This window comes from Mustela lutreola, chromosome 12, assembly GCF_030435805.1.
Source record: "Mustela lutreola isolate mMusLut2 chromosome 12, mMusLut2.pri, whole genome shotgun sequence".
NCBI lineage: Eukaryota > Metazoa > Chordata > Mammalia > Carnivora > Mustelidae > Mustela > Mustela lutreola.
In genome coordinates, this window is record NC_081301.1 from 23,298,593 (window position 1) to 23,326,307 (window position 27,715).

Here is a 27,715-nt window from a genome sequence, read left to right on the forward strand (position 1 = left end):
GTTGAATTGTTGCCCATAAGGAGTGTTTCCAGGAAGGAAGGAGTCCGAAGGTTGTAATCCAGTGCTATAATTTTGAGTTGGGTTGTTTTTTTGTTTTTTTTTTGGCTTTTTTTGAGTGCTGTTTTATATAACAGAAATGCAGAAATGCAGACGTACAAATAAAACAAAGGTATAGTTTCACAAGCTACAGGAAGGCAGACACCGTTGTACCAATACCCACGTCAGGAGCTGGGACCCTGTCAGCCAGCGGGAAGTCTGCCGTGGGCTCTTTCCCCAGCACATCCCCTCTGGGCCCCCGAAAGCAACAACTCCCCTGACTCCATTGTAACCACTTCTTGATTCTGTCTTCAAGTCTTACCACCCAAGTGTGTGTCCCTACACATTGCAGTTTCGTTTTGCATTTTTTTAAAGGTGTCTTTTAAATCTTTTTTAACCTCACGGTGCCCCTCCATCTCTTCTGTTGGTTGAAGAAGCTGCGTGGTTTGTCCCGAGGAGTTTCTAGAATTTCCCACAGGTTGGATCTTGCTGGTTGCAGCCCCATGGAGTTCAGAACATTCCTCTGCATTTCCTGCAGTTGGCTGTTGGATCTAGTGGTTGAATCAGCCCAGGCTTGGTTTGTTGTTGTTGTTGTTTGCCTGCAGAGAGACAAAGGTGAGGAGCAACCATTTTGGGGGAGGGTGTTCTTCATCGGGGGTACGCGATGGAGTTGTCTTCTGTTGTGATGTCAGTAGCCGCTGAGGCTTAGCACCTACCATTCGTTAGAAGTCACAAAACTGTGATAGTGCAGTTGTTATTCCTTCTTCATTTCGTTGTTGGCGTACTACTGTAAGAGAAATTCTGCCTCTCTGCTATTTTTAATACCTTTATTGAGGTGGGCATACCATAACTCACCTATCTGAGGTGTATAATTCGGTGGCTTATATATATTCATAGAGTTGTGTGTCTCTGTCCCACACCCAGCATGGGGCTCGGATTCATGACCCCGAGATCAAGAGTCGCATGCTCTGGTGACTTGGCCAGCCAGGCACCTCTGTTTTTGTTGGGATTTTTTGTTGCTTGTGCTTTTGATGTTGTATCTAAGAAGTCATTGCTTAATCCAAGGTCATGAAGATGTGTGCCTCTGTTTTGAGAATTTTATATTTTTAGCTCTTGCGTTTAGGTCTTTGATCCGTTTGGATTTGATGTTTGAATGTCCCATCAATTGCTCTTTGATGACCCAGTGCTGCAGCTAACGGCCAGATCAGGGCCTCATCTCTTCCCTCTGTTTACAAGTTTTTATAATAAGATGTTGGTTCGCTATTCATCCTGTGAAGTTGTTTTTTGGTGTTTTGTTTCGTTTTCATAATGAGTGATTAGATTTAATGATGAGTCTTTATTATAATAAAAATAATTAAATTTCCTTAAAAGATTTTATTTATTAGAGTCAGCGAGAAAGTGAGACAGAGAGAGAGACAGTGAGAGAGAGAACAAGCAGAAGCAGAGGGAGAAACAGACTCTCCCGCTGAGCAGGGAGCCCGATTCAGGACCTCGAACCCAGGACTCTGGGATTGTGACCTGAGCTGAAGATGGATGCTTAACTGACTGAGCCACCCGGGTGCCCCCCAAAATAATTAAATTTTTTAAAAAGTATGTATACTGGGATGTATACATGTATGCAGTGTAGAGACAAAAGTGGTTTGGGGGTTTGTTTCTTTTTAAAACGTTTTGTTCTTATCCAGCAGTCACATCCCCAATTTTCATCTACCCGATTGTCTTCCAGAAACATGCCAAAGGCCAGGATCTGTTCGATCAGATCGTGTACCACTTGGACCTCGTGGAAACAGATTACTTCGGCCTCCAGTTCCTCGACTCTTCCCAGGTTACTGTAAGTACTCTTTTGATCCATTTCGGAACAGGTTGACTTTCCATGCTAATTGCAGATCCAAAGTTGCTGGAGATTGGTAGAGGGAAACATAGGAGTTAAACCATGACCTTGCTGCCGTAGCGAGCATTGGGGTGGCGGTGATGGCACCCCATGCCACTCCTCCACGTGCTGCCTTGGGATGGCCAATAACCAGGAGAGGAAGAGAGAAAGAAGCATTCCTGTTGTGCAGGGAATGCATTCGGGAAACATTTCCAAGCATAGGGATGCGACTTGGGCAAATCTCTGGAGTTGGTAGAAAGTGGATGACATACCTAGGAATTCTATTAGTGATGTTTTATTTTTAACCAGCACAGAGATGGCAGCGTCATCTGTGGCCTCTTGCCGGGTGGAGGGCGCAGGTGCCGGGCGCGGGTGCCGTGGACACACTGAATGTGATCCCAGCTGGGCGTAGTGGGTGCAGACGCCCGCTCGGGGCAGGTCTTGGCACTGCCTGAGAACGAGCTTGCAGGCTCCAGGAGGTTGTGTTAGGTCAGAAGGACTTCCCTTGCTTTGCCTGAGACAGAACCGTCCACGGCGGGGGTGCCAGAGGGAGTGAACCTGATGGGGCTCAGCTCTGCTCTTTTCAAAAGCATGAATGACTTCAGAGTCTCCTGCCCCCATGAAATCTAACATTGGGTTTCAAAGGCAATTTATTTCACAATCAAAACGTGTTTTTTGAGGTGGGTGGGGGGATGGGTAAAATAAAAGGGATTAAGACTGTATGTATCTTGGTTAGCACTGAGAAACATATGGAATTGTTGAATCGTTATACTGTCTGCCCGAAAGTATTACCACCCTGTATGTTAATTGAGTAAAAAAAAAAATATTATGAGGAGTATTTGAGAGGCAGGGCAGGAGGTTGTCGGGGGGGTAGGGAGGGAAAAAATGGAACAAGGTGGGATCGGAAGGGAGACAAACCACAAGAGATTCTTAATCTCAGGAAACAAACTGGGGGTTGCTGGAGGGGAGCGGGGGGAGGGATGGGGTGGCTGCGTGATGGACATTGGGGAGGGTATGTGCTACGGTGAGTGCTGTGAAGTGTGCGAGACTGATGAATCACAGACCTGTACCCCTGAAGCAAATAATACATTATACGTTAATAAGAAAATTTACTGAGTATCAGTTATGCACTGAGCCCTATTTTAAGTACCGTAGATAAAGCAGTGAGCATGTATATGACAGATGGTGGTAAGTGTTCAGAAAAATAAAGCAGAGTAAGGGGAGAGACAGACTGAGTAAGGGGTGGTGCTGTTTTAGACTGTAGGAAAGGGTGGGTTCCCTGATAGGAGATGTCTGAGCATCTGTGGCTAAGCCTTTCTCCCTAAAGACACTTCCTCAGATACTCCCTGGTGGGTCATATGGGACAGTTAAGGCTGAGATTCTCAAAATTGCTGCCTAGAAGTTGGGTCCACCTGAGAATGTCTGTGTGATGCGGAGTCCCAAGACAATGCCACGGAGGCCAGACTTTGTTCATCCTCCGGGCTGCATACCTTCTGGGCAGACGCCCGCTCTCTTCCCACCAGACGCCTCTCAGGACTTCTTGTCTGCTGACAGCCCATCCTCTTACCTCCGTGACTGTTGCCTCAAGCATTCCAGCTGCCACCTTGAGTTAGTGGTCCGGATTCCTTCTCCATGTCCCAACTGGAGATTCATCCCCGCCCAGTGGGACCCTGCTCAGGGGCACACCAGCCTTCCTCTTTCTGCTCCCTGCCCAGTTCTGCTATCTTCCAGGTTGGGCCATGCGTGCCCTGCCTTCTGACCTCCCAGGTGGTCTCAGCCTTTCTTTTTCACTGGGCAACCTGGGAATTCAAGTTGCCCATCCTTCTAAATACCCTGGACAGTGTTTCCTCGCACTGAAACTTCACTTGGGCAAACCTCGCCCACATTCACTTGGGTCCATCACCACCCGATCGCTCCAAGAGCTGGCATTCTATCCCATTCCATGATAACTTCCTTGGTTCCATCTTTCCAGTTCCTCTGCACCTGGCCTTGGACCTTAACGATCACCTCCTGCCTCGTTCTCCCCTCTCTTGGCCTGGTGGAGCCTCAGCCGTCTCGCCTCCTATGTCCTCACTTGCCTTTTGATGCTCCTGCCCCCGTCATTGTCCCGTTAGCCTCCTCTCCACACACAGGCCCATCTGTCTCCTCTGCTACCTCTCCCAGGCTGGCAGGCGTTGCTGGAGAGTCACGGGCTGTGCCTTCTGGCACCAGCACAGGTCACAGATCACAGATGCAGCAAAGTCAAAGCCTCTGAGCTACTCCTGGAGCCTTGTTAGTCCCTCTTGGACTCGGTTTCCCTGGTTCCCCTTCGGAATCCTGAGCACAGCCCTGCAGTCCAGTTCTTCCTGCAGCAACTCTGTTCGTGCACTTGGGCTCGCCTCTTGCTGAGAAGACTGAAGTCATTTAGGTAAAACCCTCTGCGTTTTCTTACCCTGCACCTCAAAGCTTCTCTTTCTCTCTGCCTCTCCTTTTTACTGTTTGGTTTTACGGAAACGTGCGTGTTCCTCTAGTAGTTACCCCCTAGACTGGCATCGCAGTTCCATTTCCAGTTGCTTCCCGAGTGCCACACTTCGAGTGCTTCTCAATGTCTCCAGTGCCTCCAGCTCTCCCATCGTCTGACACCCGTCAGCTCTCCACTTCCCGGAAACGCTTCTGTGTTCTGCCTTCTGTGTGTCTTCATGCATGTGGTATTTTGGGCTTCAGAAGATTGGACTGTGAGTCTGACCTAGACCTTGTTCCTGGCTCTGCTGTGACTCAACTGGGGGCTTTCGATGAGCCACATTTTCTCCCTTGTCCTCAGTTTTTTTTCATCTGTAAATGGGGTTCCCAGACCTGTTCCTGAGAGCTCCTCCAGTTCTCGTGTTCTAAAGGGGTGGCAGGTGTGTCTGCCCAACATGGCTTCTCGTGTCCTCGTTTCTGCCATTAGAGCCATGTTCCTGCTGTCCTGGTGCCGTGTCCTCCTCTCTAGGTGGCCCCTCTTCAGCCACTCGGATTCCCAGAAAGCCAAGGATGGGACTCTATTACGAAAGATCGAGCCCTGTGCCTCTGCTCACTGGGCTGCCAGGCGTTCCCGTCGGCCAGCTCCCTGGCTCAGGCTCGGCAGGATCCAGGCGTCCTTCCAAGGCCAGATACCTGCAGACGCTCAGACTCTACAGGCTCTCATGTCTTTCCAGCTTCCAGCTCTGAGCGCGACGTGCTTTTCTTCCCCCACAAAGCAAGTGCAGGGTCCTCATCTCCCTGACTTTGAGGGTCCAAGGATGTGCAGTAGATCCCTTCTCATTAGTCTGACTTCTAGGCTGGGCTCCTGACAGGCTGGGTTCTGGTGAGGCCTGCACTCCTCTGTATCCCTGTGCTCGTGGGTTCCCCTCCTCGCATGCCCTTTCTCACCCCGTGTAACCTTCTGGCTGTCCTTCAAGACCGTCTCAAACGATAGCTCTTCCTTCATGCAGCATGTCCGGACGTCCCGGGCTTCTCCTGCTCTCTGGAAACCTTTGAGCTGTTTTGCCTTCTGTAGCAGTTGGCTCCTCTGGCCTGGGGCTCGTTATCTGTGTATATAAACAAACCTTTCTGCTTCAGTCCTGACACTTAAGACTGTTTCTCCCTGGTGACTCTTGTTGACCAGGCATACCACCCATAGCCTCAGTCTTCAGCCCCAGAAGGGACCTTCGCAGCCATTTGTCGTCTTCTTGATGGTGAAATGAAAGCCTCAGGCTCCGGCAGGGCCCTCGGTTGAGTAGCACAGCTCAGACTCAAACTCAGGTTTTACGACCTCATGGCTAAGTGCTCTTCTCAGTACACTAGACTTGTGAGCCTGTTTTCCTAACCGTCAAGTAGAGGCAGTAATGAGTGTGTCGTAGGGGCAGGGACGTTGAGGGGCTCATGAGTTAGGAGGAAGGCTTTTGAAGTCTAACATAGCTGTGGGTCTCCGTTCTAACGAGGCAAGCTGAAGGAGGACCGGAAGTCACCACCGGAGGTGACGCACTTAGGCTAGCTAGAACCTGCAAGGCCACCTTGCCTATGGGAGAAACATTAGCGATTTAGGTGATCCCTCTGGGACTGTTCCCAAGTCATTTATTTTGCGGGCGCCTGGGACAAATGAAGCAATTGATGGCCGGTGTAATAGATGGGGGCCAGGCAGGGAACAGTCTCTTGGCCATTTAGCTTATGGCCTTGAGGGGCTCCCATGAGAAATGGCATCCCCACCCCACCCCTGCATGCAGATCCCAGAGGGCTGGCAGTGGCGGGATTTGGCACAGCTCACTGCATACCCAGCGTCTGTCCCCAGCTCCCTGCAAAGAGCCAAGCCTGGTTACCAGAGTGTGCTGCCCAGCCCTGAAGCAAGGTCAAAGTCTGTTGGCATTGCCTATTTTTAGCAGTTGAGGCTGGGGCCTCCTGTTTTCCTTTTCCGTATCAAGGCAGGCAGCAGCCCATTCTGTAGATCTCACCTTTGCACAGCTCAAAGCAGGGGTAAGGGCTCTATTTTTATAGAGGAGAGCTTTCTTCTGCGGGAGGAGGCTCTGGCCTCCACCCACCCAGCTTTCTTACAGACTGATCAGATAGCTGCTGTTTCCTGAGTTCCCACTCTGGTGAGCTCTGAGCCAGGCATCAACCTAAAGGCATTGCAAATAATTCTTTAAACTTCATCATCTGGAAAACTAGCTATAGAGCAGACCCATTTTATAGACGATGAAGCTGAGGCTCACTAGGAACCTTGTAAAGGTCAAAATGAGGGACAGAGGCAGGATGCAAAACCTGGTTTCATTCCAAAGGCCAGCCCTTTCCAGTGGGCTCTACTGGTTCCATTATACATGGTAGCATCTCAGCCACACACATCCATGTGCGTGCGCCCGCACGAAGGACACGGTTAGGCAGTGGCCATTCAGCAGACTTTGCCTTGGAGCTTCTTCGCTGTCTGTCTTTGTGGCACAGAAGTAATCAGGACCCTGTTCGGGCCTGCCGCATTCTGGTGGGGGAGATGCACTACCCACCAGTGGAATACAGCGGTGTGTGTTTTCACTCTGGGAGCCCGGAGGAAGACCGCCTGAATATCCGTGATGAGCTGAGCGAGACATCAGAGGGAAGAGGGGTACAGGGATTTGTGGCACTGGTAATAATAGCCCCACCAAGCAGGAGCCTCCTTCGGGTCATGCAGGTAGAGCACTCTAGATGGCCAGTGTGGCCATTGTAAGCCCCTCCCAACGCGAAAAAGGGACATTTTATTAGTGGCACGCTTTGCAGCAAGGGACCCAGAACAGGTGATTTGGACCTTTGTCTCTAGACTCGTGGGATGTTTTTCCTCTGGTTTTTGCAGCCTAGAATTGGGCGGATGGGTAATAAGAGGCCAGGGCTGCGAGGTGAGGTTGACACAGATTTGGTGGCTGCCGAGAGGGTCAGCGTTGAAGGGATGTTTGCAGCTTTGCTCTGACGATCGCTTGGAGGGCCGTCACATGTGCCCCTTATGCGGACACTGCTGAGCCTTCCAGCTGTCTCAGGTGCGCCTGGAAGGAGGTGTTGTCGGGATGCTATTGCTGTGAGGGACAGGCAAGCCTTCCGCTTTGGTGGCTCGTCACAGTTTCCATGGCCACTGAGCCAATTCTTCAGACTTCGTGTTCGAGCACAGCTCAGTGCCCAGGTGAGGAAACAGTCCCACGGGGCCTGCCCATGGCCACACACTGAGTGGGCGGCAGAGCTGGGACTCGAACTCTCATCTTCTGCCTCCTTCTATTTTAGTCCAGAGGAGTGGGAAACAGCTCAAGAAATGCCACCGGCCTCCCGGCAGCCTGAGTCTGAAGGCTGGCAGAGCGAGGGTTTTCCTGCCCACGTGCAAATATTGATGCTAGCTGGAAAGCTATTGATAGAGGGGTCTCTAAAGTTGATTTAGATGAGTCCCTAAGGAAATTTCGCATAGCTGGTAGATGTGAGGTTATAGGGCTTCCTGTGGATGAGAAGGAGCGATCCCTCCGTGGGTGGGGAAGGCACTCTCTCCAGATCTCTGTGTGTTCACCAGACCGGAAGCTCACCACATCGCCTTTTAAGTTTTTGCGGAGGCTTTGCTACAAGGGCGGGATTGATTAACTCATTGGCATTGGTGAGTGATTCAATCTCCCGGCCCCCACTCTTCCTCCTCCCGGTCCCCAGGGGTCAGAAGTAAGCTTAGTCACAGGTTAGTTCCCCTGGCTACGAGCCCCTATCCTCAGGTGCTTTCTGAAAGTCGCCTCAATTGACATAAACTCAGGTGGGGTTGAAAGGGCTTTGTTACGACTGTCAGGACACCTTTATTGCTCTTACAGTGTAGAAAATTCCAAGGGTTTTAAGAGCTCTGTGCCAGAAACCAAGACCAAATATATATTTCTTATTATAAATCCCATCACACACAGTAAGCGCCAAAAGTGTCCTTTCCCTTCTTTCTCTTTTCATCCCTTGGATGTGATTATCTCTCCACATTCCTTCCAGCTCCGATTTAAACGCGAACTAGACACCCTCTGTAAGCGAAGAAACTCTACAGGTCCTGGGCAGCCAGCGATGAGCCGCGGCACTCACACGTGATGGCGAGGGCTCAGGGGGTGTTCAGGCGGGTTTTAGACCTTTTCGGCCCCCTGAGCTTCTCCTGGCCATCACAGTTCAAGGGCCTCTGTGCAGATTTCGGACAGCTCAGTTCTACAACCAGCCTTCTCCACGTCATGGTTCTAGAATTGATGTACTGTCAGGACAGATGGGCTTTGCCATCTTGATTTACGGAAAGGGTTTTGCCAGATTGACTTGGATGAGATGTTCAGATCAGAAACCACCTTTCTAACACCTGTTAGAGGGTTTGAGTTAAATGTCATTCCCTATGAACTTAGAAATGCCCTCTTCTATCCCCAGTGACTGGTTTCATGGTCTCTTAAGAGGGCTGGAGCCATTCGCCTTGGCCTTTGCCGACAGGTGGTGTGGCTATCTTTAGCTGAACATCTGAGACTGGTCCCACTGCGGCTCAATGCAGGCCTCTGTGCAAGGACAGTGCAAGGATATGATTTACCAAAGGCCACGATGGGCCGTAGTGCCCAGGTGTTCATCATGAGGTGGTCTTCTGGGATAGAACACAAGTAATCAGAGTCTGGTCACCTCCTTGTAGCTAAGTAGAAAGTCAGGTCATTTTGAACTGGTTGGATACAAGATAGGTTTTATCATCTCTTGTTCTAGGATTATGGCTGGATTTCTTATCACTTCTGATGGCAGGCAAGCAAACCTGATCTGAATCCTCCCGATAGGGCCAAGGAGCTTTTAAAATGAAACTGTTTCTGATGACTTTCCCAATTTAGTGGGCCAAAGACTTCTCACAGGTCTCCATTCTGGTATGTCCTGCTTCGGGCAGGGCCCCGTGGCTGGGCAGGAAGGATGGAGGCCAGCCGCCCCACACAGATCAGGGAGCTCCTTACCCACCATGGCCAGAGGAAGAAGTAGGCTGCTGTCCAGGAGGAGCAGTAGCCGTGAACTGTCAGTTAACACCAACCACAGACATCTGGCTAACAAACCCCGAAATTGCTTGAGATTTCACAAAGCATAGACCACGATTTTCAGAAGAGGTTGTGGATGTGTCAAGATCCCCAAGATTGGTAGGCTATGTTCCTGGGTCAGAGGAGGATGTGGGAAGACTTCAGCACTAAATATTTAATGGGCACATGGGGAGCCTTTAAAAAATAGTAATGCTCTGAGACTCTGTTTAATGGATCTTGGGTGGGACTTGGGTAGTCAGGACTGCAATGCACAACCAGGGTTGAAATCCATCGCCACGGGAACAACACAGGTCCGACTTGGATCGAGATCATAGTTTGACCGCGGAGGGAGGGAACAGGGGGCTAAATGGGTTCTATTCCAGATAGAAGGGGACTCAAAGGGAAGAAATGGGACAAACCCCTTGAAGCTCTGAGCCTCTGGGTCTAAGATTAGAAGGCTGGTTGTGGGGAGAACTTCCTTTGCATGGTAATAGTACATTCATTTCAAAGTGAGGGGAAGGAGTTTAGTCATCGCCATTGGTGTGACACTTTGGCAGGAAAGTAAATAGACGTTTATCAGGTCTGGATTTGTCCTCCTCTCAGAGGCTAAGGTCCGAGGTTTTCTGCTTGGTTGAGGGCAGCAGTGACACGGCATTCTGACGGGGCAAACTGATCTTCAAAACCTGCCTGCTAAGCAAACCATGGAATGAACAATGAGAGTGACAGTCTGGCTCACGCCTTGAAGATCGTATTCTCATTAAAAGTAAAAAATTGTGCAGAAAAGAAAAAAAGGAAACCGCACCCACAGCCCCACATCCACGTCTATAAATCCTTCTGGACATATCTTGATAGAAAATAATAATTTTATATCAACGGGATCCTGGGTTTTTTTTTTTTCCTTTTCATCAGGTGTTGAGCTGTGGGTCTCTTGCCATGTGGATAAAGAGGCCCACATCCGTTTGAAAGACTGAATAGTGTTTCACCACAAGGACGAGCCATTTTTTTTGGATCCTTTGTCGATAGACATTTAGGTCATTTCCAACTCATGGCTATTAAGAGGAGAGCAAGCAGCCTGCGCTTGCCGCGTCCTGCTGCGCGGATCTTCCCTCATCACGTGGTTGCTGAGCCGGAGGGTGGAGATGGCAGAAGCCCACGCCCTCCCCTCGCACTGCTCACAGCTGATTGTGTTCTAAGTCATCTGTTATTTGCTCTAGTGTTTCCTCGTTCCCCTCCTCCCACACAGTCTTAATGAGCTCCATGGTGAGGGGTAGAGTACGCCGCACTCCCTCAGTCCCATCCTTCCTCGTGGTTAGAATGTGCGGAGCTGAGATTGCTCCTGACACCGGTCTACAGCCCCTAACCTGCCTCTGGTTCCCAGCAGCCGGGGAGAGACCCCCCGCCTCTGGCTGGGTCATTCCAGATTACCCTCACGGGCACGTTTCAGTGCGTGGCCAGTTCCTCTTTGCCTCCTTTACAAAAAAAAAAAAAATTAATCTTGTATTTATTTCTCAAGAATCTAATAGGGGCCTGTGCCTGGCAGGAGACAGGAGAAGAAGGATTAAAAGCGCACCGTCCCTGCCCTCCAGGGCTTGGGATCGCTTGGAGGGGCTTCCAGAGTAAGGGTCCTAACTAAGTACTGTTTTCCCTGGGAGTTAAGCTGCTGAGGCTCCTCAGGACAGTGTAGTATCAACCACTTAGACATGATAGAGGAATTTGCATACGAGGGAAATGGTTTTAGGACTTGCAGGGGTGGCTGGGACGCAAGTGTTCTTTCTGGTGAAAATGACGGGAAGTTGAAATGTCCTCGTTGACCAGAGCAAAATTATCTCCAGCAAATAAATCTCCGCCTGTCTTCCCAGCTTCCTTGGGGGTCCTTTTCCAGGCAAAAGAATAAAGGGGTCATGAATTTGGGTTTTCTAATTTTAACATTTACACTGACAGAGCTTCAAGACCCATGTGTGGTCAGAGGCTCCCGGCAGTGTGGCTGGTAGTCTTTCCTAGGCTGATGGTGACTTGGGAGAAACTGGAGTATATCTTGAGAAATTTAGAAGGAAAAGCCGGTCGACACTCCACTGACCAGAAAGGGCCTCCACAGATCAATTAGTTAAAAGTTCTTTTAGGCGCCTCTTTGAAAAGTTAGCGCTCGCTTGAAAAAATGTATTGTACCTAAGCATGGATTTTTTTTTTTTTTCTTTTAATACCATCCCACACAGCTTGCTGATCCCCAGGCTGAGAACCCTGATCTGGTCTGATCCCTGGTTTCATGGGTAGAATGACTGAAGTTGGTAGAGGAGGGTAAATGCGGGCTGTGTTGTCCAGCTGATGAACTGTTCCTAAAGAAACCTTTTCTCTCTTTCAGCACTGGCTGGATCATTCCAAACCCATAAAAAAGCAGATGAAAAGTAAGTAAGCAGAATTTAGAGTAAAACTCCTTTGCCAATGTTTTGAGGTATTGTGTTTTCCTCAGGACTTGGGAACGTTTTAAAATAGATTCTGTTTTAAGTGGACGATTTCTCATTTCTTAAGGCTGGCCAAATGTTAGAGTTTAAAATTTGGATAAGGGTTTTTGGTAGATATTAAAAAACAGACTACACTCTCCTTTGAAATCAGGCACCCTTGCCAATGAGAACTGATTAATATGCTCTTCAGAAGCATGACTTTATGCCTATTACATTCATTCGCTAACGAGTGATAAAAGTGGACTCAGAGGATGGGAATGCTGGCATTCCGACAGTCCGGACCAGCTCTCCGATTTAACAGGTGTGGCAAGCCCTTGTCTTCAGGGTTGTGTATGCGTGGGTCATTTTAAAACATGTAGTACTTTCCGGTGTCCTCACTGTATTTTTAGGTTACACAACCCTTGATGTGTATGTGTCCCTTTCCTTTAGCCCACTTCGTACTTTGTAAGAAGCTAGTATCCGTTTGGAATATCTTGGCAATTGGGGGAAAGTAAAATGTCAGCACTTAGAAATTCATCTAGACGGTTAGGGTTTTATTCCAGAAGGAGTTACTAGCTGCGCCGTCCTTGTCAACGCGAAAGCACATTTTAGTTTTCCAGACTAGAGGATTGAAAAGAACTCACTAGCATTCCGTGCCCTATTGCGTCCTCCCCGGTGTAAGTGTGAGTGTATGACTAGATTTAACGTGTTTTTCCTTTTGTCCATTCTCTGATCTTCAAAACTGGGGGACAACATCTTCAACCTTCCATCTCCGTGTGTTCAGTTGGACCTTCTTATGCTTTGCACTTTCGAGTTAAATATTACTCTTCGGAACCAAACAACCTACGTGAAGAGTTTACAAGGTAGGACAACATGTAGGACAAGGTTTCCCTCTTTCCCGTAGCGCTTGCCTTGCAACTTACGGGCTCCCTATGTTGTGGATCTGCCTCCTCTTCTGTCTGCTGGCTTTCAGTTCTGAGCAAGAGTTGTTTGTACTCTTCCTGTGCTTGTCTCTGTCATCTGTGGAAAATCTGCCCTTTGCTTAATTTGAACTTTTTCTTAACAAATCAGAATTTAAAGATTTTATTTTCTTACCATGTTTCTGTTTTGTTGGGCTGTGCGTAAACTGGTGAGTCGTTCAAGGGCACTTTTTTTTCGTCTAGGTACAAAAAGGCTTCCCTTTTGGTAGCCTTACCAAGGGAAAACCAGGTGTTGGAAGAGCATTTCTTAGTCCCAGATTGCCATCTTATTTTTTTAAGGGGCTGCACAGTGTTCCCTCGATTCCTCCAATATCAAAGTTGTTGGAACCCCTTCATGTTATCTTTCAGCCCCGCTGGATTTCTTTTGAGCTGTGCCCGCCTATGCCTGTCTCTTAGACTTCAGAAACAGTGTTGAAGCAAAAGAGACTTTAAAAACATTTTAAGTACAGAATTTCCCTCCACTTACCCTTCTGGCAGCGAGACTCTCTACCCAGCCTTCCGCTGCTTTAGATGTCCCTCTTTGTCATTTGTGTGATTGACGTAGCGGTGACATGTCAGCTCATGGTGGTGGCCATTAGCCTGAAGATGACCCCCCCCCAAGGAATACTTTTAAAGACTGCTTGTCCTCATTCTCCACCCTGGAGAGGCCTACTGGCCTTCCGTAGCTAGGTTTTCCTGTAGAAATTGGAAGTTCTGGCCATGTCAGCCCTGTGTTCTCTTTGATGTAAGTACTCAGCTCAGTGGTGGCAAAGCAGCTGTCGGAAGCAGGAACATTCTGGAATGTACTAGAACCTTCAGCTCCCCCATCCTTTGATTTCTGGGTCACCCACATGCTCCTAGATCCATTCCAACAGAGAGTGACCGTCTGCATTGTTTTCCAAGTTCAAACAAATTATTCTCGAGTTCCTCTTCAGAGTCCTTTACGAAACATGCTGCTTCTAGCCATCATCAAAGCCGGTGATTCTTAACCAGGGTTGTGTGAATCAGAAACACCTAGGATGCTTTTGAACAAATCAGATTCCTGGGGACCACTCTTGCATGTAAGACTGATTCCATAGGTATGGGGCGGAGCGTGGGTAGCTTTGGCTTTTACAAAGCACTATAAGTGGTTCTGATGCCCACATCCTGCTGGTTTAAAAAAAAAAACCACTTAGTTAAGCCAAGACACTTAATTTTTTTTTTTTTTTACTTAGGTGAACTCCACTTGTGTTATTTGCTGCTTTCCTCTCCCCATTTCTCATTACCCCATAACCCCCTGCAGCCCAGATCCGGGATTTTTGGGGTGTGTGTGTGTGGGTGTGGGTGTGTGTGTACACGAGATTATTTTTGAAAGACAGAGTCTGCAGTTAACCTGCATCAGGAAAAAAGCCTCAAGCAGTTGCTAACTACTGGCAGCTGTAAACTTTCTGATACAAGGAGCTGCACCCTTTCCAGAATGTGCTGGTGGGACTGGCTGAGGGCCACGGCCGGGAACTCCGCCCTGTCTGTCTGATTGGACACGCCGCATGCCTGTGTGTGAGCTCTCCTCTTCTCGAGCACCGCCGGGGCTGCCCAGGCCGTCACTGGACTGTGCTGTGTTCCATGTTCCATCCTCTGAGTATCTTGCAAATCCTATACATGCGCTCACCTGCCTAGCTAGGTTCTGGGAGGCCTTACCTGGAGACTCAAGAGGAGATGCTTCCACCAAAAGTTCTCATTTGATTTGGACTCCTTTTTACAATGCGGAATTGTGGGCTGTGCCGGGGGTGGTATCTGTGATGGGCAGTTGGGGATTGGAAACGGCTGGGAAAGAGGGACCCTCTGTTGACTTTTGTGTATGTTTATCAGGTACCTGTTTGTTTTACAACTCAGGCATGACATTCTTTCAGGAAAGTAAGTATGTTTTTGTTCTCCCTCTTCATGCAGGATAGATCGTAGTATATTTCTAAATCACTGTTGATGTTGTTGTTGTTTTAACTCTTCTACCCTTGTTCCCTTTTCAAAATTCAAAAAAAGTACACCAGGCATTGTAAAGTGAGTCTAATACTTGTATCACTGTCATTGTCATCTTGTTTTAAATGATTACTCTATGGCTTGAAGCATTTCCAAGAGCATTTACTATCTTAAGTGATGTGCATTTGGGAATAATTCTCTCCCTGATCACATCCCTGTCCCATTCATAATGGCTTTGGTCGTATTTGCAAGCAAGATACGTTATTAGTATGTATACACTTACAAGCGTTTGGGCAGTCAGAAGTCTCATTCATCACCATCTGCATTTAAGCAACGAAGCGGGTTATGTTCTGACTCTGATGGGAGGTCTCGACATCTCGCCTCATTTCCTGTTCCCCTCTTAAAAATGGTTTTTCAATACCAGGCCTCTGGCGACAATGATTGGTGAGCGCAAGGGGGTTTGGTACCCATGTGGTTGGTCTCGCCTGCAGCATTCATTTTAAGGATGGGAAATTCCAATGTCCTAGCCCTTACAGTTGTGTCCCTTCTCTACATACATACTGACCATATTCTATTCCACGGAAAATGAAGGCCGTACTGAATCTCTAAAAGGGATCCCTGATGCTCAAAAGAGCCTGTCTTGATTTTGAATACACTCAGAAGGAAATTGGAAAAGTGATGTCCGAATTTGCAGGCTCTGCATCGAACATACGCTATAGAAACCTTGATGGCGATATATACCATGGAACAAGTAGATTGTACAGTGTATACATTTGCCTTTTTCAGTCATGCACTACAAATCTTTGGTGTGTGTATTACGAGTGTGTGTGTATTTCTATCTCTCTCCCTCTCTGCATACTGTGCTCCTCCTAAGAAAGGCCTCTTATCTTTAGTAATTGTCTTCCACTTGGAAAAATATTAATGGCGACATCTTGCATTTTTATGGTACTTTGTAGTTTCCGTGTACTTTGGCCTGATTTACCTGATTTACACAGTGGTGCCTTGGTCCCCAGCACTGCCTCCTTCCAGCTGGGTGGCCTTGAGCAAGACACGTGAACACTCAGTTCCTCATCTCTAAAGTGGGGGGTGGGGGAGCCCTGGGAGCACCCGTCTTTGGGGCTTATAAACTCTGTGCATTGACCGCATTTGGCCATACATGTGAAAGGCTTTGAGAACTATGAAGTGCTGTACCAATGGATGTCATTATTATTTTTCTGACTCAGTTTGTAATTTGAAGTGTGAATGAGATCAGTGATTGGAGGTGTAGTAATTCCCCTCCGTGGGTCTGCCTCCCTTCTACTTACGAGAACGCTTGAGTGTGCCCAGCTGTCCTGGCAATGTTAGATAGTGTGTCTGTCTGCTTATTTTTAACATTATGACCTGGTTTCAAGAAAGACGTAAGACAGCTTGAAAAGGCGCATGTACTAGATCAAGTAAGTTTCAGAATCACAAGGCAAGGGAAGGCTGTTCATTTCATTTCCCATACGTCCCCCATCCTTGCCAAATCCAGTAAAATTGCCCGCAGGGTGGATAGAGACTATACCAGGGTTGGGTGCTTTTGCTAGATGGTGAGACCAACTTTGGAAATAGCGGAAGTCAGCTTGTTTGCATTGTTTAATGTGGGCAGCAAAAATAGAAGCCGCTGGGAAAAATCATTATCTAAATATCACTACCTTTTGAAAAATGACTTTAATGATATTTTGTATGGTTTACGAGTATTAAAGTTCATATACAGAATTAATTTCCCCCCTCTCTCTCTCTTTTTCCCACCAAGATTGAAATGCCCCTATGAAACGGCTGTGGAATTAGCTGCTCTCTGTCTACAAGGTACATTCTTCTTTGGTGGTAATTAGCATTTTAATGTTACGCTCTTGTTTCAGCGATTGATGATCCCGTGTACCAGGCTCAGTTCTCTGCTTTGGGGTATAATTGGATACAGTACGGCCTCCATCTCCAAGTAGCTTGCGGTCCCGTGAGGACATGGCAGAACCACAGAGAGGTAGCATAGTTGCTGCAGGGGGCTTAGGAGGTGAAGGCCCTTCCTGGGGATGAGTGGATGAGGGTGCGCAAAGGAATCAAGACACAGAGTAGGGAAGTGCAGAGAGGCATCAGCCGTCGCGTGGTGTCAGAGGGTCGAAGTTTAAGAACCCGGAGAAGTGGACAGACTTGAACCCTGTTTAGACAGCATGACTTTCATGCTGTCAGCAGCAGGGCCCTGAAGGCTCTTAAGAGGGAGGCAGGCCTGGTCAGGTGTGCGTTTAAAAGAGCACACCGTCTGTGATGGGGAGGAAGGACTGGAGCAAGGCCAGGGCTGCGGCTGCCGTAAGAAGGTGTTGCTGTAATAAAAGGAAACTGACCAGGGTAGGGGACACACGCACGCATGCGCACACACACACCCCCCCAAAAAACATTATTGGTGCAGGAGAAGGACCTGGTCATGAAATCTGTGGCAGGTGATGGGGAACAGTGAATGGTTAGAACAGTTGGCTCCTGTGAAGGGCCTCTTGGCTGAGAGGTGCCAGGGGGATCCCCAGTAGCTTCTTGAGTGTTCACATTTGGCTGCAGCAGAGAGGTCAGGCCAGAAGCATTGACAAGGTGTCATTTGCTTAGAGGTGGGCCATTAGATGGTAGGTTTGCCTGCATGGTTGTCAACGTTGGCTGTTCCATATTAGGCACTGGTGGATTTTAGTTTAAAATGCATAAGAAACCCTTGCTAAGGTCTCCAACATTAATTAAGAGGATACGAACATGTAACTGCACATAAGGAGTTTTATCAGTATATCAGATAGACATATGTTGTGGATTCATTTACCAGTGTGTTTATCGGCTTCTATGGGATAATTAATTATGATGTATTTATGCGTATTACTAATTAGTTTTGAATACCATCATAAGATTTGGCTTCCAGCTTTTGTATTTGCCAATTTTTAGAATTGATCTACGTCTTCAAATTATAAAATCAGTACACATCTATGATAGAATATCAGGACAGCAGCACAATAGACATATAGAAGGAAGGAAGGAACCTATCATCCTGCCATCCACAGATAATCAAGAGTGTCTATAAGCCGGGTGCAGTTTTTACAGTGTAATTCTGATAAGTCATATATAATTTTTTGTATGACTTTCTACTTGGTATTTTTAGTGTACATTTTTTGCCGTAAAGATGGTGTTTAATGACTGCAGGATACTCTCCTTACCTGATAATACTATTCCTTAGTCACTTTAATTCTTATTTTCTAATGGGGGCTCGCATATAGCAGGTGCTCAATAAATATAGAAGGAATCAAATGGAGTGGGAGAGGCCCTTCAAAGACTGTGGCTGAAGGGGGAGCTTGCCCCTGAGGTCTGAAAGCACGGGTGGTAGAGATGACAATATTGTCCTCTGTGAATGTCTGTGCTAAATACAATGCTGCTTGCTTCATGTCCACGTTTCCTGATATAGCAGTCCTTATGGTGAGTGCTTGGGGGACATGGCAATCTGCTCTCCATTCTGGCCAGGTATAATATCACCAGTTGGCCAAGTAGTATCCACGCTAGAGTTTCTGAATCTTCAGGAGTTTCTGCCGTCAGAGTTGGTGGCTCAGCAGTAGATGTCAGAGTGTGGTTAATGGGACGAAGTCACATCCCTGTCCGACCTGGGGCCATCATTCATGGGTCCAGAACCATGAGCGTGCCAGGCACATACATTCTCATCTTCCCCTCCCCTCCACTCTCCCTCACTTCCTGCCGTGGGATGAAGTCATCGTCACACTCCCACAGTCCAGCTTTGGTAGGACCACTTGCTGCACTTCAGAGCTGGGGCAGGCGTGAATGAGGTCGCTGTCTGTGAGCCTTTCTCGGGGAGATGACCCATTTGAGTTGGAACCACAACCGAGTGTCATTTAAGATACAGTCATTGTTTCCCATATGAATGAAGAAGGCTGAAGGCTTAGACACACAAGTCGGGGAGGTCTTGTTACGTTGTCCCTCTGAGGCCTCTTTTCCCCACATCCCATTGGGAGGTGCCACAGCCTGCTTTCCAGTTCGACCCTGTGGAGCCAGTCTGCCTCAGGTCATCAAGGTTACTGGAGCTTGTCTGGCTTTGCATAAAATGGAGGGTGTGTTTTCCTCCCTTGCTTGAGCCTTGCAGACATGTCTTGCTGTGGTTGTCCTCGAATGGATGGTGTTCTGGAGGGGCAGACGCAGTGGCCCTGAGTGAAGGCTACGCTCTTTTGGGGACCAAGTTGACGGTAGATTTGAAAGTTACTGGGACATCTGAATGGCTCAGTCAGTTAAGCATCTGCGTTCAGCTCAGGTCATGATCTCAGGGTCCTGGGATCAAGTCCCGCATCGGGCTCCTTGCTCAGCAGGGAGCCTACTTCTCTCTCTCTCTCTCTCTCTCTCTCTCAGCCACTCTCCCTGCTTGTGTTCTCCCTTTCTCTCTCTCTGACAAATAAATAAATAAAAGCTTAAAAAAAAAAAAAAAAAAGAAAGAAAGTGAATTCAGGCAGAAAGAAAGAGTGGGGGCATTGGGCCGTCGTTGGCTGTGCGTCCCCTGATCTTCTTTTGTCCTTGCAGCAGTTCCCAATTTTACAGGCGGGGCATCAGAAGTGGCGAGCAGTTAAGTGGCTTGCCCGGGTGGCACAGATATAGTGGACGGTAAAGGACGGATTCGGGCCCTTCTGTGTCTGAGCTGTTTCCACCCTACCCCACTCACCCCCACCCCACCAGGACCCTGGCTGCAGAGCTCACAGACAGTGAGTGTCATTTGGCCGGCAGATTCTCAGAAGGCGGGCGTGCTGTCTCAGCGTACGTGTACTAGGCGTCACTCCTCCTGGTTCTCACCCAGCAACAGTGAGGAGGGACCCGGGCCCCCTTGCCCGGTCTCAGGAAAACCTTACCATTGTCTGGCTTCTTCCTGCTGTGCTTGATGATGTCAGTGGTGTTGCTGAGACGTCACTCAACCCAGGGTTCTGTTGCCCCCCTTCGGCCCGTGGGTGCAGGGAAAGCGTGGTTCATAGGAAGGGGAGCTCTGCCCACACTGCCCCGCTAGCCTCACCAGCCCACCCTAGTTTCAGGGTGAGCACTTGGTCAGAGGTCAGTGTTGGCCTGGGGAGCCCAGCCCTCCCCTTCGCTGGGTGCGTTATTTCCAGAGCAGAATCCTCATTTGTGACTTTGCTTGAGGTACCGAGTAGCTGCACACCCTGCCCCAGCCCACCCTGGTGATTTTAGGGGGCTCTCCGTCCAGAGCCGCAAATGAGGGTGAGGAGACGTTCACCAGGTCCCCTCCCCGTGTCAGGCAGCGTCCCATCCAGCCCTCCCACGTCCCCTCTGAGCGTGGTATTCCTGCGTCTGTGTGGACAGAAAAGGCTCAGCCCTTCTGCAAGCCCATTGGGTCCCTCCGGAAAAGTGGGCTCTCGGGATGGAAAGGCTGCTGGGGACTTAGTGAGGGCTGTGACTGGAGGGGTTCAGACGGTCTGGCTGTGTGCTGACTCCTCAGTTGGTGGGATCTGTTGTGTTGAGCCGGGCTTCTCAAGGTGTGTGCCCTGGTCAGCTGCATCGGCATAACCTGGGAACTTGCTAGAAATGCACATTCTCAGGCTTCATCCAGCCCTATGGTATCAGAATCTTGGCAGATGGGTTTCAACAATGTGTGTTTTAGGGATACCTGGGTGGCTCAGTGGGTTAAAGCCTCTGCCTTTGGCTCAGGTCATGATCTCAGGGTCCTGAGATCGAGCCCCGCTTCGGGCTCTCTGCTCAGCAGGGAGCCTGCTTCTCCCTCTCTCTCTCTGCCTGCCTCTCTGCCTGCTTGGGATCTCTGTCTGTCAAATAAATAAATAAAAATCTTTTAAAAAACAATGTTTGTTTAAGCGAGCCCTCTGCGTGATCCTGACGCACATGCAAGTTCAAAGGCCAGGGGTGCAGATCCGTGCTTTCCAAAGTAACCTGTGAGCCCATCACCTGGGCTTCTGGTGAAAAGGCAGCTTTGACATCAGTAGTTCTGGACTGGAGCCTGAGACTGGGCATTAGAAGCAAACTCCCGGGTGATGCGGACCCTGTGCATAGTAGCGGGATGTTAGAGAAACCTCTGGAAGATTCCTTTCCATCCTGGGGTCCGCCCCCTGAGCTGCAGGGGTGGGGTCCAGGCTGGGGAGAGTGGATCTTCTCATTCCTGTCTTGGAGGCCTGGGGCCCCCTGTGTCCTCAGGCCCTCCATCCTGTGGGGTACTTGGCGAGAGCAACTAGTGTGCAGGGCGCCCCGGGCTCTCTGTTGGGACTGCTCACGTGGCTGTTCCCCGTCTGCGCTGGTTCTGGCTGACTTGCCGCAGTTGCTCCTGCAGCCTTGTCACCCCCTCCCTTCCTCCTCCCCTCCGCCCTCCTCCCCTCTCTCTCCCGGCTTATTTTCCCCCAGATTCTACATGTACTGAATGCTTGATTGGTCCTCTCCAGCACTGCAGGCTCGGGAGTGCTGCTCGGACCCACCCTTCGCGAGAGCCTGCCGAAATGGATGTTTCCGAGCAGGTCCTCGTTCCCTGCAGTTGCCTTTTATTGCAGATTTGGGCTCTACCACCTCACGGGGGAAACATAATCTGGGCCTCCTTGGGTAGGAGAAGCAGGCGAGAGAGAGAGAGACACACACACACAGTCATAACTGAGATAATGGTGTTTTGACCAGTGGGGGAGGCACGAGGATGATTCTTGGGGATTCTGGATGTACGTTTGGGCACCAGGTGGGAGTTCAGCCCTCCTGAAAGGAGGGGGGTCCTCCACATGGGGGTACCTATGCTTTATTACAATTGTGCAAACTGCCTCTGGACCTGGTTGCAGCAATCACTGAAAGCATTCACTGTCTCCTGTTTTGTTTTTTTTTTCCCCTTTTATGAACCTCGCAGCGGAGCTGGGGGAGTGCGAGCTTCCAGAACACACACCAGAGCTTGTGTCTGAGTTTCGGTTCATTCCAAATCAGACAGAAGCGATGGAATTTGATATCTTCCAGAGATGGAAAGAGTGCAGGTACCATCTCGCATTCTCGTGCGTTTCTTTCGTGATCTATAAGTGTGTGTTGGACTCGGATGTGGCAGCACAGTTGCTCTGGTTGAAGACTATAAAACTGTAGCTCCAGCTTTCCACTTCTTGCCCGTGGCTCTCAGTCCCATGTTTCCAAAGCCTCCCTCCCCCACCACGACACCTGTCTTTCCTGAGATAGTGAGATACACAGGCAGGACAGAACCACACTCCCGCTGCTCTCTGAATTACAGAGCCTGGTCCCGACTGGCTTGTTCCAGCGGGGGACCCCGCTGCTCACCTGGCCTCCTAGAGGGAGCAAGGAGGCTCTGTCTCCGAGTCTTCCTCCACACCTGGGTCTCTGTCTGTGGCCTGTATTTGAGACCACGTGTTGTAGAGCGTTATATTTCAGGACATGCGATGCCACAGCTAGATCCAGCCTTCTCTTTCCCTCCTTCTCCCTGGGGTCTCCCTAGCAGACAGTTTCATGCCTTTCTGCCCTCCCAGCCCACCTTCCCAGACTCCGCCTCCTCTGAGTCAGTCGTGGACTTAGAAATGGAGCCTAGTTTCCTCCTATCCTTCCGTCCTTCAAAGGGGCCTCATGACCTTTTTTTTGAAACTGGAAGGTGATGCTAGCCCACTCTCATACCAGGTCAGAACGGCAGAGGAAGGTGTGGCTGTGGCATCGCGGTGTCACGCCCCACATGTGCGCGTCCCCCCCCGCCCCCCCCACTGTCCTCTCTGTAGCCAGTGGTGCAGCTCTCTGGCCTTTTTACCTGGCGTGGACACAGCCACGTCCATGCACAAAAATCGTCGCCTTCTGTGCTCACATTATAAGCGCTGTTATCTGTCCTCTTTCTAGTCAGAGAGCAGTCTGTCCATGGAGGCCTTTTCCTGTTCACCCGGATTGGTGTCCCTTGTTCTTCTAATTGCTGCCAAGCATCCCAGTGTGGCTGTGCCCCTCAGAATCCCGTCGGGGGGGTTACGAGCCACAGTTTACATGTGTTTCCATTGGTTTTTCTAAGGGGAAAGAGCCCTGCCCAGGCGGAGCTGTCCTATCTGAATAAAGCGAAGTGGCTGGAAATGTATGGGGTAGACATGCACGTTGTCAGGGTAAGAACTGTGTGGGTTAAGTCTGGGGGTCTCTTGGGGTGCGCTGCGACTGGGCCACGTGTGAACAGTGTGCCGGCAAAGTAATGTGGCGAGGAAACTGTTTTGCATTCTGCTCTGTGACGACCTGTTAGAACCCTGTACCGATTGTCACTTCGTTTATTTGTAGGGAAGAGATGGCTGTGAATATTCTCTTGGACTGACCCCGACAGGCATATTAATCTTTGAAGGAGCTAACAAAATAGGCTTATTCTTTTGGTAATTTAGTTTTGTCTAATCTTAAAAATGTCTTTTCCTATTTTGTGGTGGAATTCTCTGTGGATGATCATTGAGGGATATTGGCAACACCCAGACGTGCTTTAAAAACACACCGTACTCTCGCCTACGCGGGTGTTTGGCAGTGGCCGTGAGAGTTCTGGGTAAATAAATCACTTGAATGAATGAATGATTTCTTGAGCAAATCAAAGCTTAAAAAACGTAGAAAGGAAACTGCTGTTTGTGTAGATCACCTTCCTGCCGATTGTGCTTTTAAAATGTTTTCTCTCTGACCAGGCCTAAAATTACCAAAATGGATTTTAAAAAGAGCAAATTGACGCTGGTGGTGGTGGAGGACGATGACCAGGTAAGGCTTGCCCGTGGTCCTCCGCCCTCGCCACAGACCCTGCCCGGCTGAGGTCACGGGCGCGCACCGATCGCGGCACCGTGTGCTTCGCCTCGCAGGGCCGGGAGCAGGAGCACACGTTCGTGTTCCGGCTGGACAGCGCCCGGACCTGCAAGCACCTCTGGAAATGCGCCGTGGAGCATCACTCCTTCTTCCGCCTGCGCACGCCCGGGAACAGCAAATCCAACAGATCAGACTTCATCCGGCTGGGGTCCCGCTTCAGATTCAGGTGGGCACCGGCCTCCGCCGCCTGGACACACCCTTCCGAAGGAGGGGCCTGGGGCGTGTCTCCTGAATGGAGCCAAGTGTGGGTGTGTGTCCGGAGGCTTGAGTCGGACATCCCTGCTTCTTTCTTGAGATCTGACCTTCCGTCCCTGAACTCTTTTTAAGTTTTTATGTATTTATTTGAAAGAGAGAGAATGAGACAGAGAGCATGGGGTTGGGGGTGGGGGGTGGGCAGAGGGCGAAGCTGACTCCCGGCTGAGCAGGCAGCCCAGTGCAGGACTTGATCCATCCCAGGACCCCAGCATCATGACCTGAGCCACAGACAGTTGCCTCCGTGAAGTTCTTTAAGCCTCCATGTTCTCATGGATAAAATGGGGCAAATACCAAAATTGTTATTTGCTGACATGTAGCTGGAAATGTGCAGTAGACACTAGCCACATGTGGCCATTAAGAGTATTATTAAATGAATTTTTTAAAAAAGTAATTTGGGTGGGAGAGCACTTGTGGTGCTAACTGGGGAGGGATAGAGAGAGGGCACCCCCAAGAGCAGCTCCATCTCATGACCAATGGGATCATGGCCTGAGCCGAAATCAAGAGTTGGATGCTCAACTGACCAAGCCACTCCAGCACCCCAAGACTAATATTAAATAAATATTTGAATTAAATTGTTATTTAAATTAAATAAATTAAGAAATTTGGTGATGATTAGAATGAGAGCAGATGTCCACATGTGTGCAAGTGACCCAGGATGGGCTCAGTAAATATCTGAATCTGAGAAGACCCCAAAAACATGAAGAATTTCATTTTCCCCGTATTTTTACTTATGAATGTAAGACCATGTCTTTCAAATAACATAAACATTCCTTGGGGACTTATTAAAAATGAGGATTTATGAACTCATCCGAGACCCTTGTAATCAGAATTGATGGGGTGTGCGCACATACGCGTTCATGAGTAAGGCCTGGGAATGTGCATTTTAAATGACCTCCCCAAGGTTGGTTTCCAAGGCTCGTTTACAGATCTGAGAACCACTGTTATACACTCTAAAACTTCACCTGGTTTCATAACCTCTACCCACACAAGGCATGTCCTTGAACTCTTGAATATGCCAAAAAATGTGCTCATCTCAGATTTATGTACTGTGCAAGGAAGTGGCTGTTGGGCTGGCTGCCAAGGTGGGTTTTTCCATCCTGGGAAGAAACTCCCCCAGGATTTGGCCAGACCAGGCTCCTTCTGCTCCTTGAAGAGAACTGAGAAAGGAAGGGAAGGTCGGAGACAAGGATGGCCCTTGGAGGCACTCTGAGTAGGAGATAAGTGACCCCTTCTGTGTGAGAAATCCTCAGCCGAGCGTGACTGGGATACAGCCGCTCAGATAGAAACAGCGCACGTCCTGGAAGCAGCAGAGAGGCCACACGGTGGTTGAAACCCAGAAGGCCTTGGTGAAAGAAGTCCTGTTTCCCTTGGCAGAGTAAGGAGGGCCAAGGTTGACTTAAGTGGTCATTGATTACGGCGTTTTAGAGGAGGTAAATGTCTGCGTAATGTGTTGTGAAAGGTTATTTTATTTGTGGATCATTGTTCTCTCTCAGTCGGATGTTCCGAGTACTTGGACCTGCTCTGTCTATGGAGTCAAGGGGCTGGTACCTAAATTGCAGGCTTTTGTCTTTCGGTGGAAATATCTGCCCCTATAATACAGCCTGTGTTTGGCAGAGGTTTTATTTCCAAATGCAAGGCTAAATTTAGTACGTGTCTTCACCAAAGGAGTTCACGATAAGTTGAAATTTACATTGGAGCTCTTGAAAATAGAAGCGTGCTTCCAAATATGTATAATGTACTGATATTCTGATATATGCAATGAAATATTTACCTTCCAGCGGGCGGACAGAGTATCAAGCCACACATGGCTCCAGGTTACGAAGAACCAGCACCTTCGAGCGGAAGCCTAGTAAACGCTATCCATCCCGGAGACATTCAACGTTCAAAGGTGGGGTGTTGTTCATTCTGCCTGGAATTTTACCTTAAAGTTGAGTGGGTTAAGCCCCAAAGAGCTTGGTAAAGCCATTCTTAAAGGAACTATCTGCCGTTCTGCTCTGTCATTCTGAAGCTTTTGACAAAATCCCAATGGGAAGGATTCTCTGGAGGGGCATCAGGTCACTTTTCCTGTCCACTGTCTTTAGTTTTTCCCATTAGATGTGTTCATTTTCTTGTCCCTCTTTTTCTTACTTCTTTCCTTGTACCTCTTTGCTTCTGCTGAGCCCGGGACCTTAGGAATATCATAGGTTACCATGTTTCTTGCCCATGAAAGATGATCCTCGGTCTTGGAGGGAAAACAGTCCCTTCTCTCCTCCATCTCACAATTTCAAATGGGGACGTTAGTCTCACGCTAACCAGAATTCTGTCCACATGTAAGAGCAGATCCAGAACTTTAAATCTCCGACTCAGGTCTCATAGTGCATCCGAACACACCCTGCCCTTGAATTTAGCCTGCCCCTCCTCCTCTCGCCAGAACTCCCTGAGCCTTATCTGTCCATTACTACTGTGGCCTCACGACTGTCTGAGGATGGATGCCCCATACGGGACCAGTCTACGGCCATACCACCCTGAACGCGCCCAATCTCGTCTGATCTCGGAAGCTAAGCAGGGTCGGGCCTGGTTAGTACTTGGATGGGAGACCGATATGGGACCAGTCAGTGAGTGAGCAAGCAGCTTGTTTAAATCGGGCCTCCACATCCCACCTCCTAGCTCTCCTTCTGTGCTTAATTATTCCTCCCTTCAGGACACTTAGTTTAGCATTGAATTGTGGGCTCTTCCATGGCATGGCCTCTGTACTCCAACCCCCCAGGCCCTCTCCTGCATATATATATCACTTACTCCTAGTGGCCATTCCGTAGGTTTTTCTCATATAACTCAGGACTTAGCGAGCCTTTGTGGGACCCGCATCTATACTTACCCCTGTTCTAGAATCTAACCTTGTGTTCCCCACTGTTTCCTGCCTTTTTGAACCAATGGTGCAATACCATGGTAGCCAGAAGCTCTCTAAAGTCATTCTTGGCTGCTTTAGTAAAGACAGAATGTCCAGAGCCCAGGAAATGGGACCTCACCTTCAAGAAGGACCAGAGAGTGAGAGGATAGGGGGGTGTCCCCGGAGAAGGGTGACAATGGTTGAAGGTGACTGACTGCAGGAATTGGGAGTGACAAGTGATGCGTTGAAGAGAGGAGAAGGGGTGTGTTGCCTCCCTGTCAAGGCTTATGCCTGCTTCAGTCCACTGGGTCAACGTTGTCCAAAACTACTCCAAAAAAAGAATGAACTTCCTTATGGTGTTATCCAAAGATAGAGCCATCTCAAGACCATGCTGAGCTCCCAGGCCCTGGAGGCATGTGCAGACAGAAAGGGAAAAACCCCTGGCATAGCCACTGCAGAGGGAGGAAGTTGCCTTTGACTTGACCTTTGACCCCGTGGGTGGCTTTGGGGCTCTTCCAGACCACAGGTTCTCTGATTCTCCTCTACTTTCCTTCCCAGTCTCTGCCCTCTTTTCCCTCTTGTTTTACTGGTGTTCTCTCCAGCCGGAGTTCTGGCATCTCTGTGAAGCTTTCAATGATTTTCCACGCTGCATCCTTTCAAAAGCAAGTGGAGTCCAGATAAAGGCGCTAACTCTGTCCGTGGTCCCTTCCGCAGATGCGCATGCCTGCTCCAGCCAGTCTGTCCTGAGCTTCCCAGTGCAGTCAGGCTCGTAGTCCAACCTTCCTCATCCCCTTTTGCTGTCTTTGACTCTGTGCACCTCTGTCTCTGTGTCAAGACTGTGAGCTCCTTGACAGTGAGAACCGTCTCTGATCTCTGCATCTGAGAGCACCGGGCCCTGGGAACGTGCTCAGCATTCCCTGGGTGAATTGGAGGGCTTGGCCCAGGGGAAAGGAGACTTTTCCTCCAGAAAGGAGAAGTCGCCAAGGTGAAGATTTTGCATCCTGGGATCAGGACCCCTCTGAAATCCCAGAACTGTCCACCCTGGT

General features: G+C 49.1%; 1 protein-coding gene across 7 annotated transcripts in view; it reads left to right on the forward strand.

Annotated features, from left to right (window-relative positions):
- EPB41L4B (erythrocyte membrane protein band 4.1 like 4B) overlaps window positions 1–27,715 on the forward strand; it is a 124,456-nt gene that overhangs the window by 34,476 nt on the left and 62,265 nt on the right. For all 7 annotated transcript variants that reach the window (XM_059143600.1, XM_059143601.1, XM_059143602.1 and 4 more), the window contains exons 2-12: window positions 1,760–1,864; window positions 11,738–11,780; window positions 12,601–12,679; window positions 14,624–14,668; window positions 16,503–16,555; window positions 21,603–21,723; window positions 22,740–22,827; window positions 22,994–23,082; window positions 23,377–23,446; window positions 23,545–23,714; window positions 25,582–25,691. In XM_059143600.1, coding sequence (XP_058999583.1) covers window positions 1,760–1,864; window positions 11,738–11,780; window positions 12,601–12,679; window positions 14,624–14,668; window positions 16,503–16,555; window positions 21,603–21,723; window positions 22,740–22,827; window positions 22,994–23,082; window positions 23,377–23,446; window positions 23,545–23,714; window positions 25,582–25,691 — 973 coding nt within the window. The remainder of the gene's footprint in view (window positions 1–1,759; window positions 1,865–11,737; window positions 11,781–12,600; window positions 12,680–14,623; window positions 14,669–16,502; window positions 16,556–21,602; window positions 21,724–22,739; window positions 22,828–22,993; window positions 23,083–23,376; window positions 23,447–23,544; window positions 23,715–25,581; window positions 25,692–27,715) is intronic.